This window comes from Pezoporus occidentalis, unplaced genomic scaffold (assembly GCF_034315485.1).
Source record: "Pezoporus occidentalis ecotype Australia unplaced genomic scaffold, CSIRO_AGI_Poc_V1 ctg4, whole genome shotgun sequence".
Taxonomy (NCBI): Eukaryota; Metazoa; Chordata; class Aves; order Psittaciformes; family Psittacidae; genus Pezoporus; species Pezoporus occidentalis.
The window spans coordinates 19,675,703-19,692,229 of NW_026915724.1; the positions used below are offsets into that span (position 1 = coordinate 19,675,703).

The 16,527-nt window shown below is 41.5% G+C and overlaps 1 protein-coding gene across 2 annotated transcripts; it reads left to right on the forward strand.

Moving 5' to 3' along the window:
- Positions 1-248: 248 nt before the first annotated feature.
- LOC134171023 (myosin regulatory light chain 2, smooth muscle minor isoform) lies at positions 249-7,153 on the forward strand. 2 transcript variants are annotated; one of them, XM_062632900.1, is made up of 4 exons: positions 249-549; positions 5,203-5,400; positions 5,521-5,682; positions 6,656-7,153. In XM_062632900.1, the coding sequence occupies exons 2-4, from the start codon at positions 5,217-5,219 to the stop codon at positions 6,826-6,828; spliced, it is 519 nt and encodes a 172-aa protein (XP_062488884.1). In that variant the 5' UTR covers positions 249-549; positions 5,203-5,216; the 3' UTR covers positions 6,829-7,153. The 2 variants fall into 2 exon arrangements, with proteins under 2 accessions (XP_062488884.1, XP_062488883.1); XM_062632899.1 differs by lacking the exon at positions 249-549 and adding an exon at positions 3,407-3,566.
- The last annotated feature ends 9,374 nt before the right edge of the window (positions 7,154-16,527 follow it).

Genomic DNA, 16,527 nt, shown 5'->3' on the forward strand with positions numbered 1-16,527 from the left:
GCCCTGAGGGGCCGGCATGGGCGGGGCGGATACGACACTGAGGTAACGCCCGCCCCGGGCCCGCGCCCGCGCGCTGCCGGGGAGGCAGGGCGAGGGGATGGGCCCCCGCCCGCCGCCGCGAGCAGGACACTCAGGAAACTCCCGCCGTTGCCTTATAAGGGCAGACGCGGCACTTCCTCCGCCTCCCTGTCCGAGGAATGCGGTGACTACACAGCGCTGTACCAGTGCTGCGTTCCGCCGGGGGGAGACATGGTGGTACAGAGGCTGAGCACGGGCCTTGACTTCATGCTCCCGGGGAGGCTAGAGACTCCCAAGAGGAAGCGCGAAACACACAGTCACCGCTGGGGCCTCTTCTTGGCACGGCTTGTATAACCTTGACACCGAAGCGACGGGCGTCGCCGCCACCCCTCCGCCTCTTCGCGCCGATGGTCTCGCCCACGTCTTCCTTCCTTTGCGCCGGCGGGGCGGTGGCCGCGGGTTCTCCGGAAGTGCTGTTGTTGCCGCTGCTCCTGCCGCGCTAGGACGAGGATTCTCACTCGCAGCCGCCAGGTGAGGTGGGGCTGGCGCTGGGTGGGTGCTGCAGCGTCCACCTGCGGGGTCTGGAGCTGGGGTGCGGCGGGCCAGGCCGCCTGAGGAACCGGGTGGGGATCGCTTGCGGCGTTGCCCGTCTCGGGGACAGCCTCTCTCTGCTCTCGCATCGGTGCTGCCGGGCCTCGCTGGAGCTCTGTGTTGCGTCGGCCCCGCGGCTTTCTCAGTGCGGCCCTGTGAATGTGTCGGTGGGGCCGTTACTGTGGATATGCCCGCCGGCACAAGGGCCCCGTGGGAAGTGACCGGCTGCCTTCCGGCCGCATCGACACTCTGCAGCCGTTTCCTCACCATAAGTTAGAGCAGGAGAAGGGCCAGTGTGAAAGCTGCCATTGCTGAAGAGGCAGAGATAGGAGGAGAGGCCGTGAGTCTCCTCTTTCTTGCGTACATTTTGAAATAACCATGGCAGCGACAGAGCTCTGAGGGACAGCCCGTAGTGGTTTCCGCTGAGTCGCAGAGGCCCTGTTGAATCAGACAATGGATTTTAAGGCAGGTTTGACTCCTGTACAAAGGTTTAGGAGAGCTTATTCGTGAGGAGTGCATTAAAATGACTTTCAAGACTGGGAGGGCGTGGTCTTTATTTCCCTTTTTTTCAAAATGCAGTCTGCTCTTTATTGAACCTTGCTACAGATCAGCTCAGAGTGCCCTAGTCTTATGGCTTCCTGCTACCACCGTACTGTGATGGATGCATGGTTGTACCTGATACTGTTAATTGATTATGTGGACAGAACTTGGGATTTAGCTTTGAGGCTGACTTTTGAATATGGTGATTGAAAGGAGATGACTGTTATCTTAGGTCATGTAGAGGCTTTCCTGAGTGTGGGATGTGGGGCTTTATTATGTGGCTGTTTTGTTTGTAGGATGTTTGTTTTTTTTATTTCAGTCATAGACTCATAGAATCCCAGGTTGGAAGGGACCTCAAGGATCATCTGATCCAACCTTTCCAGACAAACCATAACCTAGAGTAGATGTCCCAGCCCCCTGTTCAGCTGAATATTTAAAGTGTCCAGTGGTGGGAAATCCACCACTTCCCTGGGAATTATTCCAGTGGCTGATTTCTCTTTGTGGAAAAAATTTCCTGTTGTGTCCAATTAGAATATCTACAGGAGTAACTTGTGGCCATTACCTCTGTCTTTTCCATATGACTCCTTGTAAAAAGGGAGTCTGCATTTTCTCTGTAGTCACCCTTTAATACTGGAACAAATCTTGCATTATAGGCATCCCAAATCATTATAAAAAAAAATGTTGAAACATGAGGGTATTTTCTAAAGCATAACTTTTGGTCACTACCTCTAAACAGATCCAGCCTGCAGCACTGCTGGTGGGTTATAAAATTTCATATCTTACTGGCTGGCTCAGGCTCTTTAGTTGCTCAGTTTTGTCTCCTCCTGGGGTTTATCCTTTGCCCAGAGATAAGGGCCATAGGATGACTTTCTGTGCTTCCGTGTTTGTGTGTGCTGTGTCTCATATCCATTGCTGTTGCTTAACAAAGGAAATGAATGTACTTGTGCAAGCAACAGAGTGCAGTACATGCTATTACTACCTATTATTTATTTCTTTTTTTAATATGTTAAAATCTTCCCAAGTAAAGGTTATGGTTTTGGAAATATATTATGGTAAGTTTTACAGGCAAGGTTTTGCATTAGAAGTTTCTTGAACTGTTTCCAAAACAAGTCCCAGACCATTCAGTGCATCACAGTTTCAAGCAGACTAAACTTGCCTGTCGTGACTTGTACTATCTTATGTGAAGTATTTCCACTTTACATCTACTGAGATTCTTCTATTTTCAGCCTATACTTACCATATTACAATTATAAAAGCATTGGGGGGTTTTATATATAAATGACCTGTTGGATTTATTAGGTAGAATATTATTTTTTCTAAAATTAGTGGGCCCAGTGCTTGACTCAAGTTAGTTCTGGCTCACTACATCAGTCACTGTTGTACACAGAGAGGTATACTGCATGTAAACACTTGGAACCTTTTCATCATGAATGGATCTCTTTGGCCTACTGTATTGATGTCCTCATTTGTCTGAGGACTTTAAAATTTATCACCCTTTTTCTGATAGAGTTGCCCAGAGTGGAGTGCACCAAATGGCACAGCTGCACCAAACTTGTGCTGAAAGGCACCACAGTCTCTTGAGACTTAATGTTTCTCTACATGCAGGCTGACAGGTCTCTCAAAGTGAAGGAGCTGTGTCATCTGTATTCCATACAGCTGCCTCTTTAGCCTGCTGGAGAGAAACTTGGGGGAATAATAATGCAAACACCAAATTTTTTCTCTTCTCTAATACAGTGTTCTGGTATGGCAATCTTCTGAACAATTAAAAAGAGGCTCTCCTGCCATGTGCAGGTACAGTTGGCAGCAGTCTGCTTCTGTTGCAGCCTCTTGACTAAGATGGAATTGTACATGAGAGAATTGCAGGTAGCAGCCTGTTGGGAGTGCTGCCTGGCAGCACATGCAAAGTGAACTCAGGCCACATCCTTGAAAACTGTCTGACACTATTTTTGGGTAGTGGAACTTTATAAATAATTTGGAGTTTAACAGTAATTTGCATGAGTACTTTTATTGAGGTAAGAAAAATGCTGAAGGTATGCCCAACTTGACTGCAGCTTGAAAGCAAGGTACCTTATTGTCTTCATAAGTATCTAGATGTCAGGAGTTCATGTTTATTTGTTGAAGTATTCGTTGGAGAGCAGACATCTCTGATAGCTTGTGGTTTGTGAATGCAATGAAGACAACTTCATTGCTGAAGGATGTGTGGTTGCATTTCGTAAGCTATTTTTAGTTTGGGACATAATGGTTTGTTTTATACGTCAGAGGAACGTTGTATATGCACGTAGGATTTAAAAGCATGGAATTAGCTGGGGAGATCAGTAACGCTCTTTGTAGACAGACTGAGAAGGACATAACCATGGAATATCCTTTTATGATCCAAATGCTTGGTACAGCGTGTCAGGTACCTGATAAAAAGCAAGGTAAAATGTATTTTATTTTAATTAAAAACAAAAACAAGCAAACAAAGAAAAAACTAACTGCTTTTTGCCTGAATGTGGGATTGATTAACCATGTATGGGAGTTACTTTACTTAAATTTACTCCCTTTTTTAAGAATCAATCACAGTTAGTGACTTCAGCCTTTCCTGCCAGGAGTCTAACAGAAAATAGTGTAACTTTGAGCAAACTGTCCAAGAAATAGAAGTGTACTGTGACTGATTAAACTGCTTTTCTGACCAGATAATTTTTAAGTTACAAAATTAATACTTGTTGTAAATTTCAGACTGTTGGTATTCTTGTGACTGCAGGTGAAGTTTAAATTTGTCCTATTTCAGGACACAGTTGATGCATTGCTCCTTGTAAAAGTCAACAGAGGACAGAAAGAACATGTTTGCGTAACACTTGGTTTGGGCATAATAAAGGATGACAGCAGCATGGATTGCTTGCACTAGGTAAAACTAAAGCGCAGAGGTGAAAGAAGATTTTTGGAAACAGCATTAAGCAGTGTCTTATCTTCTTCTGATCCAATAGTAATGTTGAGGTCTTTTGTGTTTGCATTTGAGTCAATGACTCAGCTTTTCCTGTTTGTTCTGTCAACCATAGTTGATGGCTAAATCGTATCTTCCCAGTCAAATAGAAAGAGTTAACTTGAAAGCCTCTCTTCTATCCTAATTATCTCGGTGTTATAACAAGTGAAATGCCACATTTATTTCTTCATTTGACAGCTCAAGAGAAACAATTAAATCAGTATATTTGATACATAAAACTATATAAAGATTTTGTAAGAATTTATAAATGTTTTGAAAGGTTCATAATTTAAAAGAAACAATCTTCAGATTTCTAGAACTATTATGTGAATTTATTTTAAAGAGAGTGTGCTTGCATTTGCATATGTGTTGTGTAATAGTTCCACTGTGTAACAGAATAGCAAAGTAGTTCATTTGAACCAAGTCGGTGTCCTTTCTCCACCACACACAATCCCCTAGTTGACTGTGATGAAAGAACTGTAGTAGGAGTTCTTTGGCAGATCTCTGTCCCACCACCATGCAGAAATCTGCACAAAAACCACAGCCTCTTGCCACGGTCATTCTGTGTCCTGAGACTTGCTGCTCTTTTAATGGCAGCTATTCTAACAAAGTGTTACTCAGAGCCTAAAATACACTTCTCCTGACAAATGTTAGTTTAGCATACTGCTTGATTTAGTTAACCACTACACACTATACTAGGTTAGCAGCCCATATCCTTCTACATGATAAGTCAGCAGTGCCTCCTTAACTGCTAAGTAAGTAGACTTAATTTGCAGAAGGCACAGATAAAGTATTGAATCAGCAACAAAAGCACTGTGTGAGTTTCACTTTGTGAATTTATTATTTGATTTGGTTTCCTAATGTAGCCTGCTACTGGCCTGCAGTGCCAGTCCTTGAGTCTGGAAAATGTGCTTAGTAGCAAGTGAAAGAAAATAAAGCCAGAGATACTAAGTAATATGTTTATAATCAATTGTTACAAGCAAATTCACATATACAACATGGAATTTGATATTCCTTTATCCACCCCTCTCCCAAGGACTTGCAGTCTGATTTAATAAGGCTAAATCTTGGGTATGTTTCTGTTTCCCTAGAACCAACAGTCAACATGTCCAGCAAAAGAGCAAAGACAAAGACCACCAAGAAGCGCCCTCAGCGCGCCACTTCCAATGTATTTGCGATGTTTGATCAGTCGCAGATTCAGGAATTCAAGGAGGCCTTCAACATGATTGACCAGAACAGGGATGGCTTCATTGACAAAGAGGACTTGCATGATATGCTCGCCTCCCTTGGTAATGTCACTTTTCTGTTTGTGGTTGACAAGCAAATTTGTGCAGTTGGAGTCTGGAATATACTCTTCAGGTTACTTTTAGTTTGAAAGTTAAACTGACTATGAATCCCATTCTTTGTAGGAAAGAATCCAACAGATGAATACCTAGATTCCATGATGAATGAGGCTCCAGGCCCTATAAATTTCACAATGTTCCTCACAATGTTTGGGGAGAAGTTAAATGGCACTGACCCGGAAGACGTAATCAGGAATGCTTTTGCTTGCTTCGATGAAGAAGCAACAGGTAGGTGAAATAACTAAAAATCATGCCTGTGTCCCCATCAGCTGAAATTACTTTTTCAAACACTATAAAACTTAAGATCCTAAACTTCTGGCCCTTTGGTAATATTCAGGACAGCAGAAGGTAAAAAAAAAAAAAGTAATAAAAAATGTTGATTTGGGAACCAGGGTCTTAAATTTTTCCTAACTTAAAATTCAGCTTCAAGGCAACTTTTGTGAGGGGAATTCTTGCCTTCAAAGCCATTGTGCTTTTATGAAGAACTTGTTTTCTGTTGGCAACTTGTACCCACCTTCTCTTTGTTAAACTGCACTTAAAGGAGAAGAAACCAAATACAAGAAGATCTCTGTGTGACTCACAAGAGTGCTAATAGAAGTCAGAAATTATATAAGGCTGCTTGTTGTATAAACAATGCCCAGATGTGTTCTTCGCAACCAGTCTAGTAAATCTGAGTTTTGCCACTGATTTAAGATCAATTTCAAATCTTTGAAGTATTTCAAACTGTGCTTTCATGCACTTGGTGAACATTGGTAGTTGCCACGTTCTGTAATTTTTGGGTTTTTTTTTAGTGATTTTCTTTAGGAATATTCAAGACAAACAGATCCCTTTTGTGTAAAATACACAACTGTTAAAGGCTTTTGGTACTACTAGGAGTATAGCTTGGCTGTTGGGAAGAAGGTCCGGTGCATATACTGACAAATTTGTGTATTCTCTGAAACAACACAGGCAAATCATAAGATGGCCTTTACTTGAAGTAGTGATACCAGGCAAATCCACTAAGAGGCTTGACTTAATTAGATGCTTGTAATTAATTTGCAACTGTAGTAATAGGCTTTAATGTCTTTGTTTTCATTTGGCAACAAAGACTGTAGCTGTCTTTAACTGAAACAAAGAATTCAGGGAAATATATTATCATCCATCTGTTAGCAGATAAATATAAAAACTCCTTTTTCTTATGTCCTCGTACACTGTATTCCAGGGTTTATCCAAGAAGACTACCTGCGAGAGCTGCTCACCACAATGGGAGACAGGTTCACAGATGAGGAGGTAGATGAGTTGTACAGGGAGGCACCCATTGACAAAAAGGGGAACTTCAACTATATCGAGTTCACACGCATCCTGAAACACGGAGCAAAAGACAAGGATGACTGAGTGGATCCCTGGATACCTGCAGATTATCTCTACTTTACACTTACGTTTATTTTTGAGGGTTTCTTCCTGATAGAACTTGTTGCATGCATTTAGCTTTACAGCTTTTGCCTTTCTCAATGTATTTATCTGTTCCAGGCCATTTAGGCACATTTGCACCTGTGTAATCAAACTGGAAGAGGGGAAAAGATTGCGAGGAAAAGGATACCGGGACAAAGATCCCTGGACTTTTTAGTCCAGAATAATTAATCTCAATGTTTCTGGTTTAGCTGGATTTTTACATTTTTGTAATAAATGCCATTTTGAAATAAAGATTGCTATATAGATACCTCAGAGTCTTTTGTGAAGAATATTTCTATTATGCTGTTGTAATAGAAATTGAATTCTACTTGCAGTTGCAAATCAAGCTGGAAAACTCATTTATATAATGTTTGGTGTCACAGTTCCGAAATGCTCCTTGCAGTGTGTGCTTGCGACTTTAAAAATGCAGCTGTAGAAATCTCTTACCTTGGGTTTTTTATGTGTTCACTAGGAAAAATGGCTGGGGAAGGTTGTTACAATTGCCTCATTGCCAACAGATACCGTGCCCAGCTTTTATTTCCTTTTAATATTGATAGGGTTTTAGCAATACTTTTGTGTCAAAATTTGCATTCCTGTTAGCCAGCATGAAAAATTGGCAATTGCCAGATTATTAGCAGGGGATTGGACATATTTTTTTCCCTTCTGCTAAAGGACGCCTGTGCAAAGGAATCTGAGCTTACAGCATCTGTCCTAGCACTAACAGGAGTACATGGCAGAAAACCTACCTAAAGCTTCATTGTTCTGCAGATAAGAATGACACTGAAGTTATGAGAATTAACTTGGTAAATACCTATATATAGATGCTGAAGTCCCTCTCAATTTTTTTAAGAGATCACAAATATTCCTTACTACATTGATAAAATGGCTTTTAACCAAGCAAGAATTGTTAATTGAGGAACAGCTGTGCTGATGCTATTGTCTCAAATACCAAGAAAAGAGGAAGGTTGTTCTCGGAGTTCTGAGCAGGACTGTTTCCTACAATAGGTCTCATTCTCTTGGTTACTGCAAGCTGAAAAGTGTAAGGGGGATATTTAAGTGATGACCTCTTGTCCAGAAACTATGCCCTCAGCCACTTCACATTACTTCAGATCCCAAGGAAGAGGGGTCTTAAGTTTACCCTTGTAAAGGCTGGGGCAGCTCATACTGTACAGAGGGGTTGTCTCATTTTTCCATATGGTACTATGGAGGCCTGGTTGGCTTAATCTCGCTTATGTTCCTAGTGTGGCAGCTCCTGAAGATGTTCTGCCTTTAGCTCTGTAAGTAAGTTAACTTTACAAAGTATACTTAGTAGGCATGTTCTGGTATTCCTGGGTGCTTTCTTCCCCTTCTGGGCTTACTTAAAACAAGTTTTCAGCTGTTCTTCCAGTTTTGGGCTGTTACCTGGAGCTTTTAGCCTCAATTTTTCTTTCTCCCACACAGACCATATTCTTTGGTGCATGTCTTCAGGCTGCTGCGCCTACTTCTTTTCTCAAGTGTTTGAAGATCACTGAGACAGTTTAAAAGCAATGTGGTTGCTGAGGTGTTTCTCCATGGGCTGCCTTCAAGGTTCTAGCAACAGTTGATATTTTTTGGGGGGGAAGGTAGCTTACAAGTATGGAGGGAAGCTTTTTCACCTTCAGTACCCATGTGACACAGACAACAGTGTGTAGATCTAGGAAACACTTGTCTTGTTGCACCATTGCTATGTAACATTAAGCCAAAGAACAGTTATGCTGTCACTTCTTGACTAATTTTGTCACCTCTCTGCAATTCAATATTGTGTACATGCAAGTAGCCCTCACAAAAGATAGATGTTGGACTGTCTTGATTCTTTTTTCCCTTTGAATGTCTAAATGGTGCAAGATTCAGAGGGTCAGTTTCCTTCTGTTATGAACACTGGATCCCCAAACCAGTCTTTTCCTGATCCTATCTTCTCAGTAAATTTTAGGTGTTGGTATGTTACTTTGAGTAATTGGCACAGATGCCAGATGGATTTTTCTTGCTGGAAGTATTGAAGTAGTGATTTTTAAACAATAAATGAGTTACTTAAAAGAAAATACAGGATACTCCTTGAGAGGAAGTTGACCACTTGGAAACCTTCTGTACTGCTGCTCGCTCTCTACTTTTGAGCAGCCAGATGAAAATTGGGATATAGCCACTGGATTCCTTGTTGCACCATGTGGGTGCTACAGTCTCAGCTGCTTCCTCTGATGAGGGGGTAGGGATGGGGAACCACATTAATATACAGATACCTGCTCAGGAAGACGTGTTGCTGAGAAAAACCTTCCAAGGTTGTTCAAGTACAACTAATGACACCCTTCCAAGTGCCGGTTTTCCTAGTATTGGTGTTGTAACATAGATGACCAGTTAACCTGCAGGCAGACGCAGACCCCTTAGCAGGGGAAGGCTACACAGCCAACAGCCAGCCAGGAGTCCATATAAGAGCATCAGATGCACTTTGTGGCTAAGCCACAAGGGACGTCCAGGCAGCTGAGGCTGCATGCCGAGGCTGTAGGGATGTGTCATCAATAATCCACTTCCAAAAATAAAAATAACTTTGGTCACTGAAACAGCTTAAGATTCTGATGATTTAGCTTTGCAGTTTACAGTCAAGATCTTGGAGCCTAATCTTTTCTCCCTTGGGGTTCATATATAATGGTCTCCAAGCTCCACACCAGACTAAGCTTACAATGAAAAACTATTTACACAGCAGATGCACGCATTTAATAGCCCTACATCTATAGTGATATATAATGCCCTGTGAAGCACTACTGAAAAGTGGTGATTTATTTTGCATGACCCATTTACCCTGTTCTAAGGCTACATCCGCAGAGGCCAAACTGAAGCCAAGGAGCTACTGCAGCTGCATGAGAAACCTCCAGAATGGGTGTCTTTTTGACATGCAGCCAGTATATGCTTGTCTGCTGCTTCTCCCCATAAATGTTCCTGGAGATACTGGTAACACGCAACATTTTAACACTCAGGATACACTTGATTTGGCTCTTTATCTGTGTTTAAGGAAATAAAACCATATTTTATCACACAGTGATCGGATGACTGAAGCATTTCACAACATGAAGCTTAACATGCTAGGTCAGCAGCTAACTGATGTCACAGAGATGGTGTCTGTACATTTTTGAAGTGAGGATCTGTTTCCCCACTGACCTAAGAACTATCTTTAGACCACTTGTTTCTAGGATCATCAGCGTGTGTTGAGAAACAAAATACACCACAAGGGGCCCCATCCTGGCAGAAGACATCAGTAACAGTACGTCTTTGTGTCCTGCCCAGCGTATTTGTTCCAAAAAGCTGAAAAGTATCTGAAATCCTGTCATCATGTTCCTTGTGGCCTTTTTATGTCTGGAATAATACTAACCCATTATTTGGCATGTTCCTGGGGAGTTTCAAAGGGCTGCAAATAGTTCTTTTACCACAGTGAAGGCATTCAGGCAATCCAAGTCCAAATAACGGATGAATAACAATCAAAGCAGAGTCAGGAACATTTTAGGTATCAGCAGTTAATCTGCAGTTGGTATTGCCTGTGTACCCATGCTCCTATTTTGGCTGGCTTGCTTCATTTCTCACACTTGACTGATATTTTTAGATAACCTCCTCCTGAGGAAAAGTTACTTAGGATGACAATAACTCAGAAACAGAATTACAGAACCAGGAAAAATACAGAGGCAAAATGAAATCGGTAAATGCCTCTCAAAATGCAGCTTAGAAGTAAGTTACCATGAAATGTTGAAAAGCAATACGGGGCGGGGGGAAAGAAGGAGATTCCACACAGCTCAGTTTTGATGTGCTCTGAGCAGCAATTCCACAGAGATCACCATTTTCCTAAACTTTTGATATATTAGATAGAATATTTTTCATCTTTAAAAAGAAAAGTGGGGGGCAATGGCTGCTCTTCCTGCTTAAATCTGCAGCCTGTAGGACCATGCACACATCCTTCCCCAGGACCACCCACTTTGGGTATATAGGGGAAAGCTCCATTGCTGTGGGCAAACAAAGCAGGTGGGCTGATGCGGCAGCACACCCTTTGGGAACTGCTGCACTGAACCTTGCAAAAAATAACTTCTATTTCAAATTTCAACATCACAGAAAAAGCATTGCCGAGGAATGTTTTCAGACCAAATGCACGATATTCCCTAGAGAACAGATCATATATAATAGATACATACACTGCATCACAGGGCGTAAGGAGTCATGCAGTTTGTATGAATATAATAAATCAAAGGGAAGATGTTCATGTGTTTCTTGGAAGCAGGTAATGAACAGGAAATCAAACTGCCTCCTGGAAAATGCCAACAACTGGCTGCATGCAGATTCCTCTGCCATGCAGCCATGATTCCACCCCCTAGTAAGGCAGCCTTGCACTTTGATAAAGACTGAAAATCACTTGCAAATACTACAGGGTTAGGCAGGTCAAGACTACAAGACATGCACCTAAAGGAGTATGTGGTATGTGACAGGAGCATTCATTTAGTATTCTTATACACCATCACTGCTCAATTTTGCAAGGTTTATTTAATCCTCGGTTAGTAATTTCCTCACTTTGACTATTTCAGGGTATCAGTGAGTGCAACCTCACTAAATACTGAACTATGTTTTGGGTTTTTTCTTTGTGAATGCATAGCTCCTTGGGAATTAAAAGGCAGCATTTTGCAAGAATTTCCAGCCTTCGTCTAGCATATTCAAGTGAGTGGGTGTAAAATGAGGTCTGCAAGGCCCTGCCTTAGTATGTGCTGAAATAGAGCTGGCATCAGAAACAAGTAACTTGAGCCTTGACTTAGTGTTGTATCTTACAGATACTGGGTTTTTTACTTTTCTCACATTCCTCCTCCTTTATTGTGAGCTAACCACCTCTAACGCAATAGGATTTATACTGGCAGCATCTTACCATCTCACAAGAAGCATGCTCATTTTGAAATTGCTCCACCAACCAAACTTGCATTGGTATCAGCTAAAGAAAACTGGTAACAGCTTACCTTCTATATGCCAAACACCTGACTGAATACGCTCCCTCTTGTTTTCCGAGTATGTTTTAAAATACCATTTTAGACCTTCAGCCAAACATTGAGCACATTTCATTTTATTATTTATACATACACACTGTCAGAGAGATACAAATGCTAATTTAACATGGAAGGAGAGGGCGAAGAGGTATGTTCTTAGGTTAGCAGAATTACTTACATGTGTTTGAAAGACCAGAGACATCACCCTTTTCTAACTAAGAACGCCTTATTAACACTTACTTTTGCATTTCACTTATAAACATTGTGGAATCATGGTGTCTGGCAATGTTTCTGCTTAAAACTAGTGCAAAAAGGGTGAGAGAAACACACAAAGATTTGGCTAAAATTACTGCAACTTACCAGCTGGGACAAAAAACAAGTGACAGACATACAACACAAGTGGCAGTGTAGTGACTTCTTTATCACAGAGAACAGGTAGCAAGGCACAAATTCCTAGGAGAAGCCAACAGCCCAAGACATACTTTTCAATATTTTTTTTAAATAATTTGTATTCTTAAATATAAATGTTACGTATAATGGACTTTGAACTTGGGAATGCAAAATGCAAGGAGCACCTTCTCTGCTGGGTCCAGTCCATCAAACACATTTCAGCGCTTATTCATAGAGTGACTGAGCTGCAGATTTAGATCATTATATTGAGGTGTTTTGTTTTTTTTCCTGTTTTACAACATTTGGGAGACTGTTTATTTAAGTTGCATTAAATTTCTCTGCCTTGCCCTTGGCCCTGTCATATCGTTGCCATACAATGCTCAAGAGAACTTAAACGTTCTCTCCTTTTCCTCACCTGTGCACATAAGAAGTTACCAGTAACTCACCACTTCTATTCATGAGGTCTGTGAATGAAAGCAGGGAATACCCCATAGATGGTTAGAAGCCTTGCTCTGAAGCCCTCCAAGAGACCCAAGCGAGGACATGCATTCAGAATCCTTCTTTACCTCACGACTTCTCAAACCTTTTTTTTCCCTTTGGATCACAGTGCTAAAGCTATTTTTGGAGAAATTCCAGAACAGTTCTGTGACACTTGCAGCATCACAAAAAGAACGACTGTCACTCTGACTGATACAGTGCTGCCCTTGGGATAGCTTGACAAACACAACAGATGCCAGCTGTAATCAGGGAAGAAGGGATAGAAAGGCAGAGATGAGCCAAAATACCAGGTGAAGCAATGGGCAGTCAAAATGATTTTGTTAAATGACTGTTGAACTAGAACTGTCTTCAATGGATATATTTGATTTTGATTGTGCTGTCAATACTTAACCTCTGCAATTAGCATTTGCAACTTTTGTTGAACAGTCATAATATGATAGGAAAAAAATCTCTTAACTGACAAAAAGTTCCACCCAACTTTGACACGTTTTTAATTTGTAATTCAATGTGAAAATCACAAATATGCTTTTTCATTTAGTGTCTCTTTTTTAGACTCTTTTGTTTCCTATGCGTATCTTTAGTCTTACTTCTACAATGACCATAAGTATGAAATAGCTTTTGCACAAGAAAAATTACCTAAGCAGGACTCTGTTACAGCTGGCAGAATATGCAAGCACTCTCTAGAAGGAAAAGTAACACCAAAAAGGTGGACATACAGTTCAGCCTTAGCATTTCTGCCAGTACAGAGTTGAGAGCATCAAATAAAAATAGGATTAGGTAGGTTCAAAATTAGTAAAGTGAAGTTCTTCATGTAACAAATAACAACCTTGCAAAGGAATTCAAAACCACCTGCGAAGGGTATTGTAGATGCTAAATTTACACCAATTTAAGGATGACATATTAGGCAAACTCATGAAAGAAGTTCATCAAAGGTTACCAAATACATCTGGCTCAGGATGGCTTACTCCTCCATGAGCTAACACCTGCAGAGGTTGGGAAAGAATTCTGAGAAGATATCACAGGCTACCATGATTCTTATTCTGCCCTAAATACCTACATATGGCCACTGCTGCTGCCCTCCCCTTAAAAATAGGATAAAAGTACACAGTGTGCTCTCTCCTCCAAAAAGAAGAGGAAGTGTACAGAAAGATATTTTAAAAACACCTGATGATTCCAAGTTTCATGGGAAATAAAAAAAGAAAAATACACAACAACAAAACACAATAAAACTCTCCAGACACCCGGTAGGAGAGACCTCACAGCACTGCTGAAGGCATCCAAGAAACCAGCAGACACATCCCAGGGGTGCTCCACCAAGAAATGCAAGAAGCAGGAAGAGGACGCAGCTGCTGGGCTTCCCCTTCCCCACTCTCATGCCTAATTTTGACTTGCTGAAAACTCAGGATGAGACGTGGACATCCTCATTTAATCCCCACGTCATGGTTCTCACCTCCTTAGGAGGCAGCAAGATCTGAATGCTGCACAAAACTCCAGCCTGAGGAATCCCAACATGCCTGCTCTGCTCCTCACTGTTTTATAGGGCCAAAGAGAGGTGCTGCGGATGATCCTGGTATTTTTTCTGGTCTTGCAGTGAGCAAGCAGTACACAGTGACCTCAAACAGACCAGTTCTCTGGCCACCACTCGTGCAGGGCAGTTGCCTTTGTGGAGCAGACAGTGCAGACACAGCCCGTGCAAACAGGAGCTCACCAAAGGATGGCCAAGACTCCCCACTTCCCACATCCAGAACACACATCTCTTTACAGCTAGGGCACTAGGCAGACTTTAACTGTGAGCCAGTGCAGCTGTTCCTGTGACATTAATTAGATTCCCAAAGAAACATCAAATGACACAGACTGACTCTGCTTCATTAAGCAACCAAGTTAATCGCAAATGTTTGCATAGTCATCATAACTCAGCAGAGGTGAGGAAACACAGAAAATTAAATTAAATGACGGAAAAGGTTTACTGTAAATTGCTTGCTGTCTGTAACAGCTGTAGAACTTCAGCATGAAACATGATTTTGAAGGCTCTTACACAATCCAAAGAAAACAAGCCTAGGAAAACATTCCAACAGCACAAAAGTATTTGAGTATTTTTGATGGAAAGAATGGAAAAACTTTATACATTTTGCTTAAAAGGTTTTTTTCTTAAACAAGACTGACATAAATGAGAAAGAAGGAGTTACAAAGGAAAAAGTAGAAATAAGAAAACGGAAAGAGTTAAGAGATCAGCATTAAAAAGAAAAAAATGTTTTTCAGAATGGATAAATTCCTGTTCTGTACGGTTTATGCAAGAAATTATGCGGTACTGAGAAATAAACATTTCTTTTTGCTACATTCTTGCACGTGGCAGCCCGCAAAACAAACGCTGTGCGAAACTGAAGTCCATCACTAGGAGGCACTATTTGGTGCTACAGCACCACCAGCTACTCAAAGCATCCTCCCAGCACCACAGCCAGAGGGAGAACCCCCGGCGCCCGAACTGCGCGGGCTAGCTGTGGGGTACCCCTTCTGCACAGCAATTTTATGTCTGGAGCGAAGCATTTCTACTCTGCACCATGTGATGGCTGAATGAAGTACTTAGCAGAACTACAACCTTGGGCTTTCCAGAACACGCTCTCCCTAGGATGTACCTGGACTGTTTTCTTGAGAAGAGCCCGAAGGCCATCTTCATGACGAGGCCTGCAGTCCCATCAGATAGCGATCTGCAAGCACAGCTCTCCCTGCAGTCAAGGAGCACCACCTGAGCACAGAGGAGCCTGCACACTCAAGAAAGGAGCATGTGGCTTCATTATACTCTCAAAACCAGCCTGTAAAGCAGCAGGGAATAGGATTACAGTGCGCTTTTCAGCATCAGCCAAGGATGCCCAGTCACAGCTGTTCAAGGCTGCGGGCAGCTCACAGGTACCATCCTCAAGCAGTATCCTCTCCAGAGTGAAGTTTACACAGCAGAAACAAAGTCCTGTTTACTTGAGAGACCATCACAACAATTCTTCTTAAGTAAGAGATGAAGCACAAGCTAATACAGTCACCAAAAAGACCTTTATTTTTTTTCCCTTTTCAAGATGATGTCAATGGGCAAAAAAATATTACGTATATAATATTTTAAGAGGCAAAACAAATTCTTTCCCTTTTAAATTTCTTTGGTGGCATTGTAAATGCTGCAATCAAGTAAAATGGAACCATTTGTAAAGGCATTATACAGATTTGAATAGTGCAGAAAATGGTTTGCATTTAGCAACTGCTTCTCAATTCATTATGATGTGACAAACCGGAGACAAAAGCTTTAAAAGATAAACACACAATTTGCAGTAAGAACTGATCTCATACTGGGTTAGTATATTACTGTACCTATTTCTCACATCTTTGGAAGTTAAACACTAGGAACAACATCCACAGTGGCAGGTTTCATATAACCTTTTTAATAGCATAAGAAACAATAAAACATAAAGTAGCGTGTTTGCAGTGTGGTTCAATGTATAGTAACTGATGAAAGGATTTTAAATTATCAAATAACCATTTTAATAATTAAATTTCAACTCACAATTCAGTTGTTCAACATTATCACAAAGCATTTTAATAACTCTATTACTACCTTCGTGTTTCTACTGCTTTTCTGCCCACTCATGCTTTGCATATGATTATCTGGAAACTACGTGCCATTTCTGGCAAGTACAGAGCACTTTTCTCCAGACTTTTTCCATAAGGATGCTCTCAATTCAGCAAAGTTTGTGTT

Coding starts and splice junctions, on each gene's coding strand:
- LOC134171023 (XM_062632899.1), top strand. CDS start 3,422: ATGCACGTAGGATTTAAAAGCATGGAATTAGCTGGGGAGATCAGTAAC. Junction 3,567..5,202: donor GGTACCTGATAAAAAGCAAG/GTAAAATGTATT, acceptor CTGTTTCCCTAG/AACCAACAGTCAACATGTCC. Junction 5,683..6,655: donor CTTCGATGAAGAAGCAACAG/GTAGGTGAAATA, acceptor ACTGTATTCCAG/GGTTTATCCAAGAAGACTAC.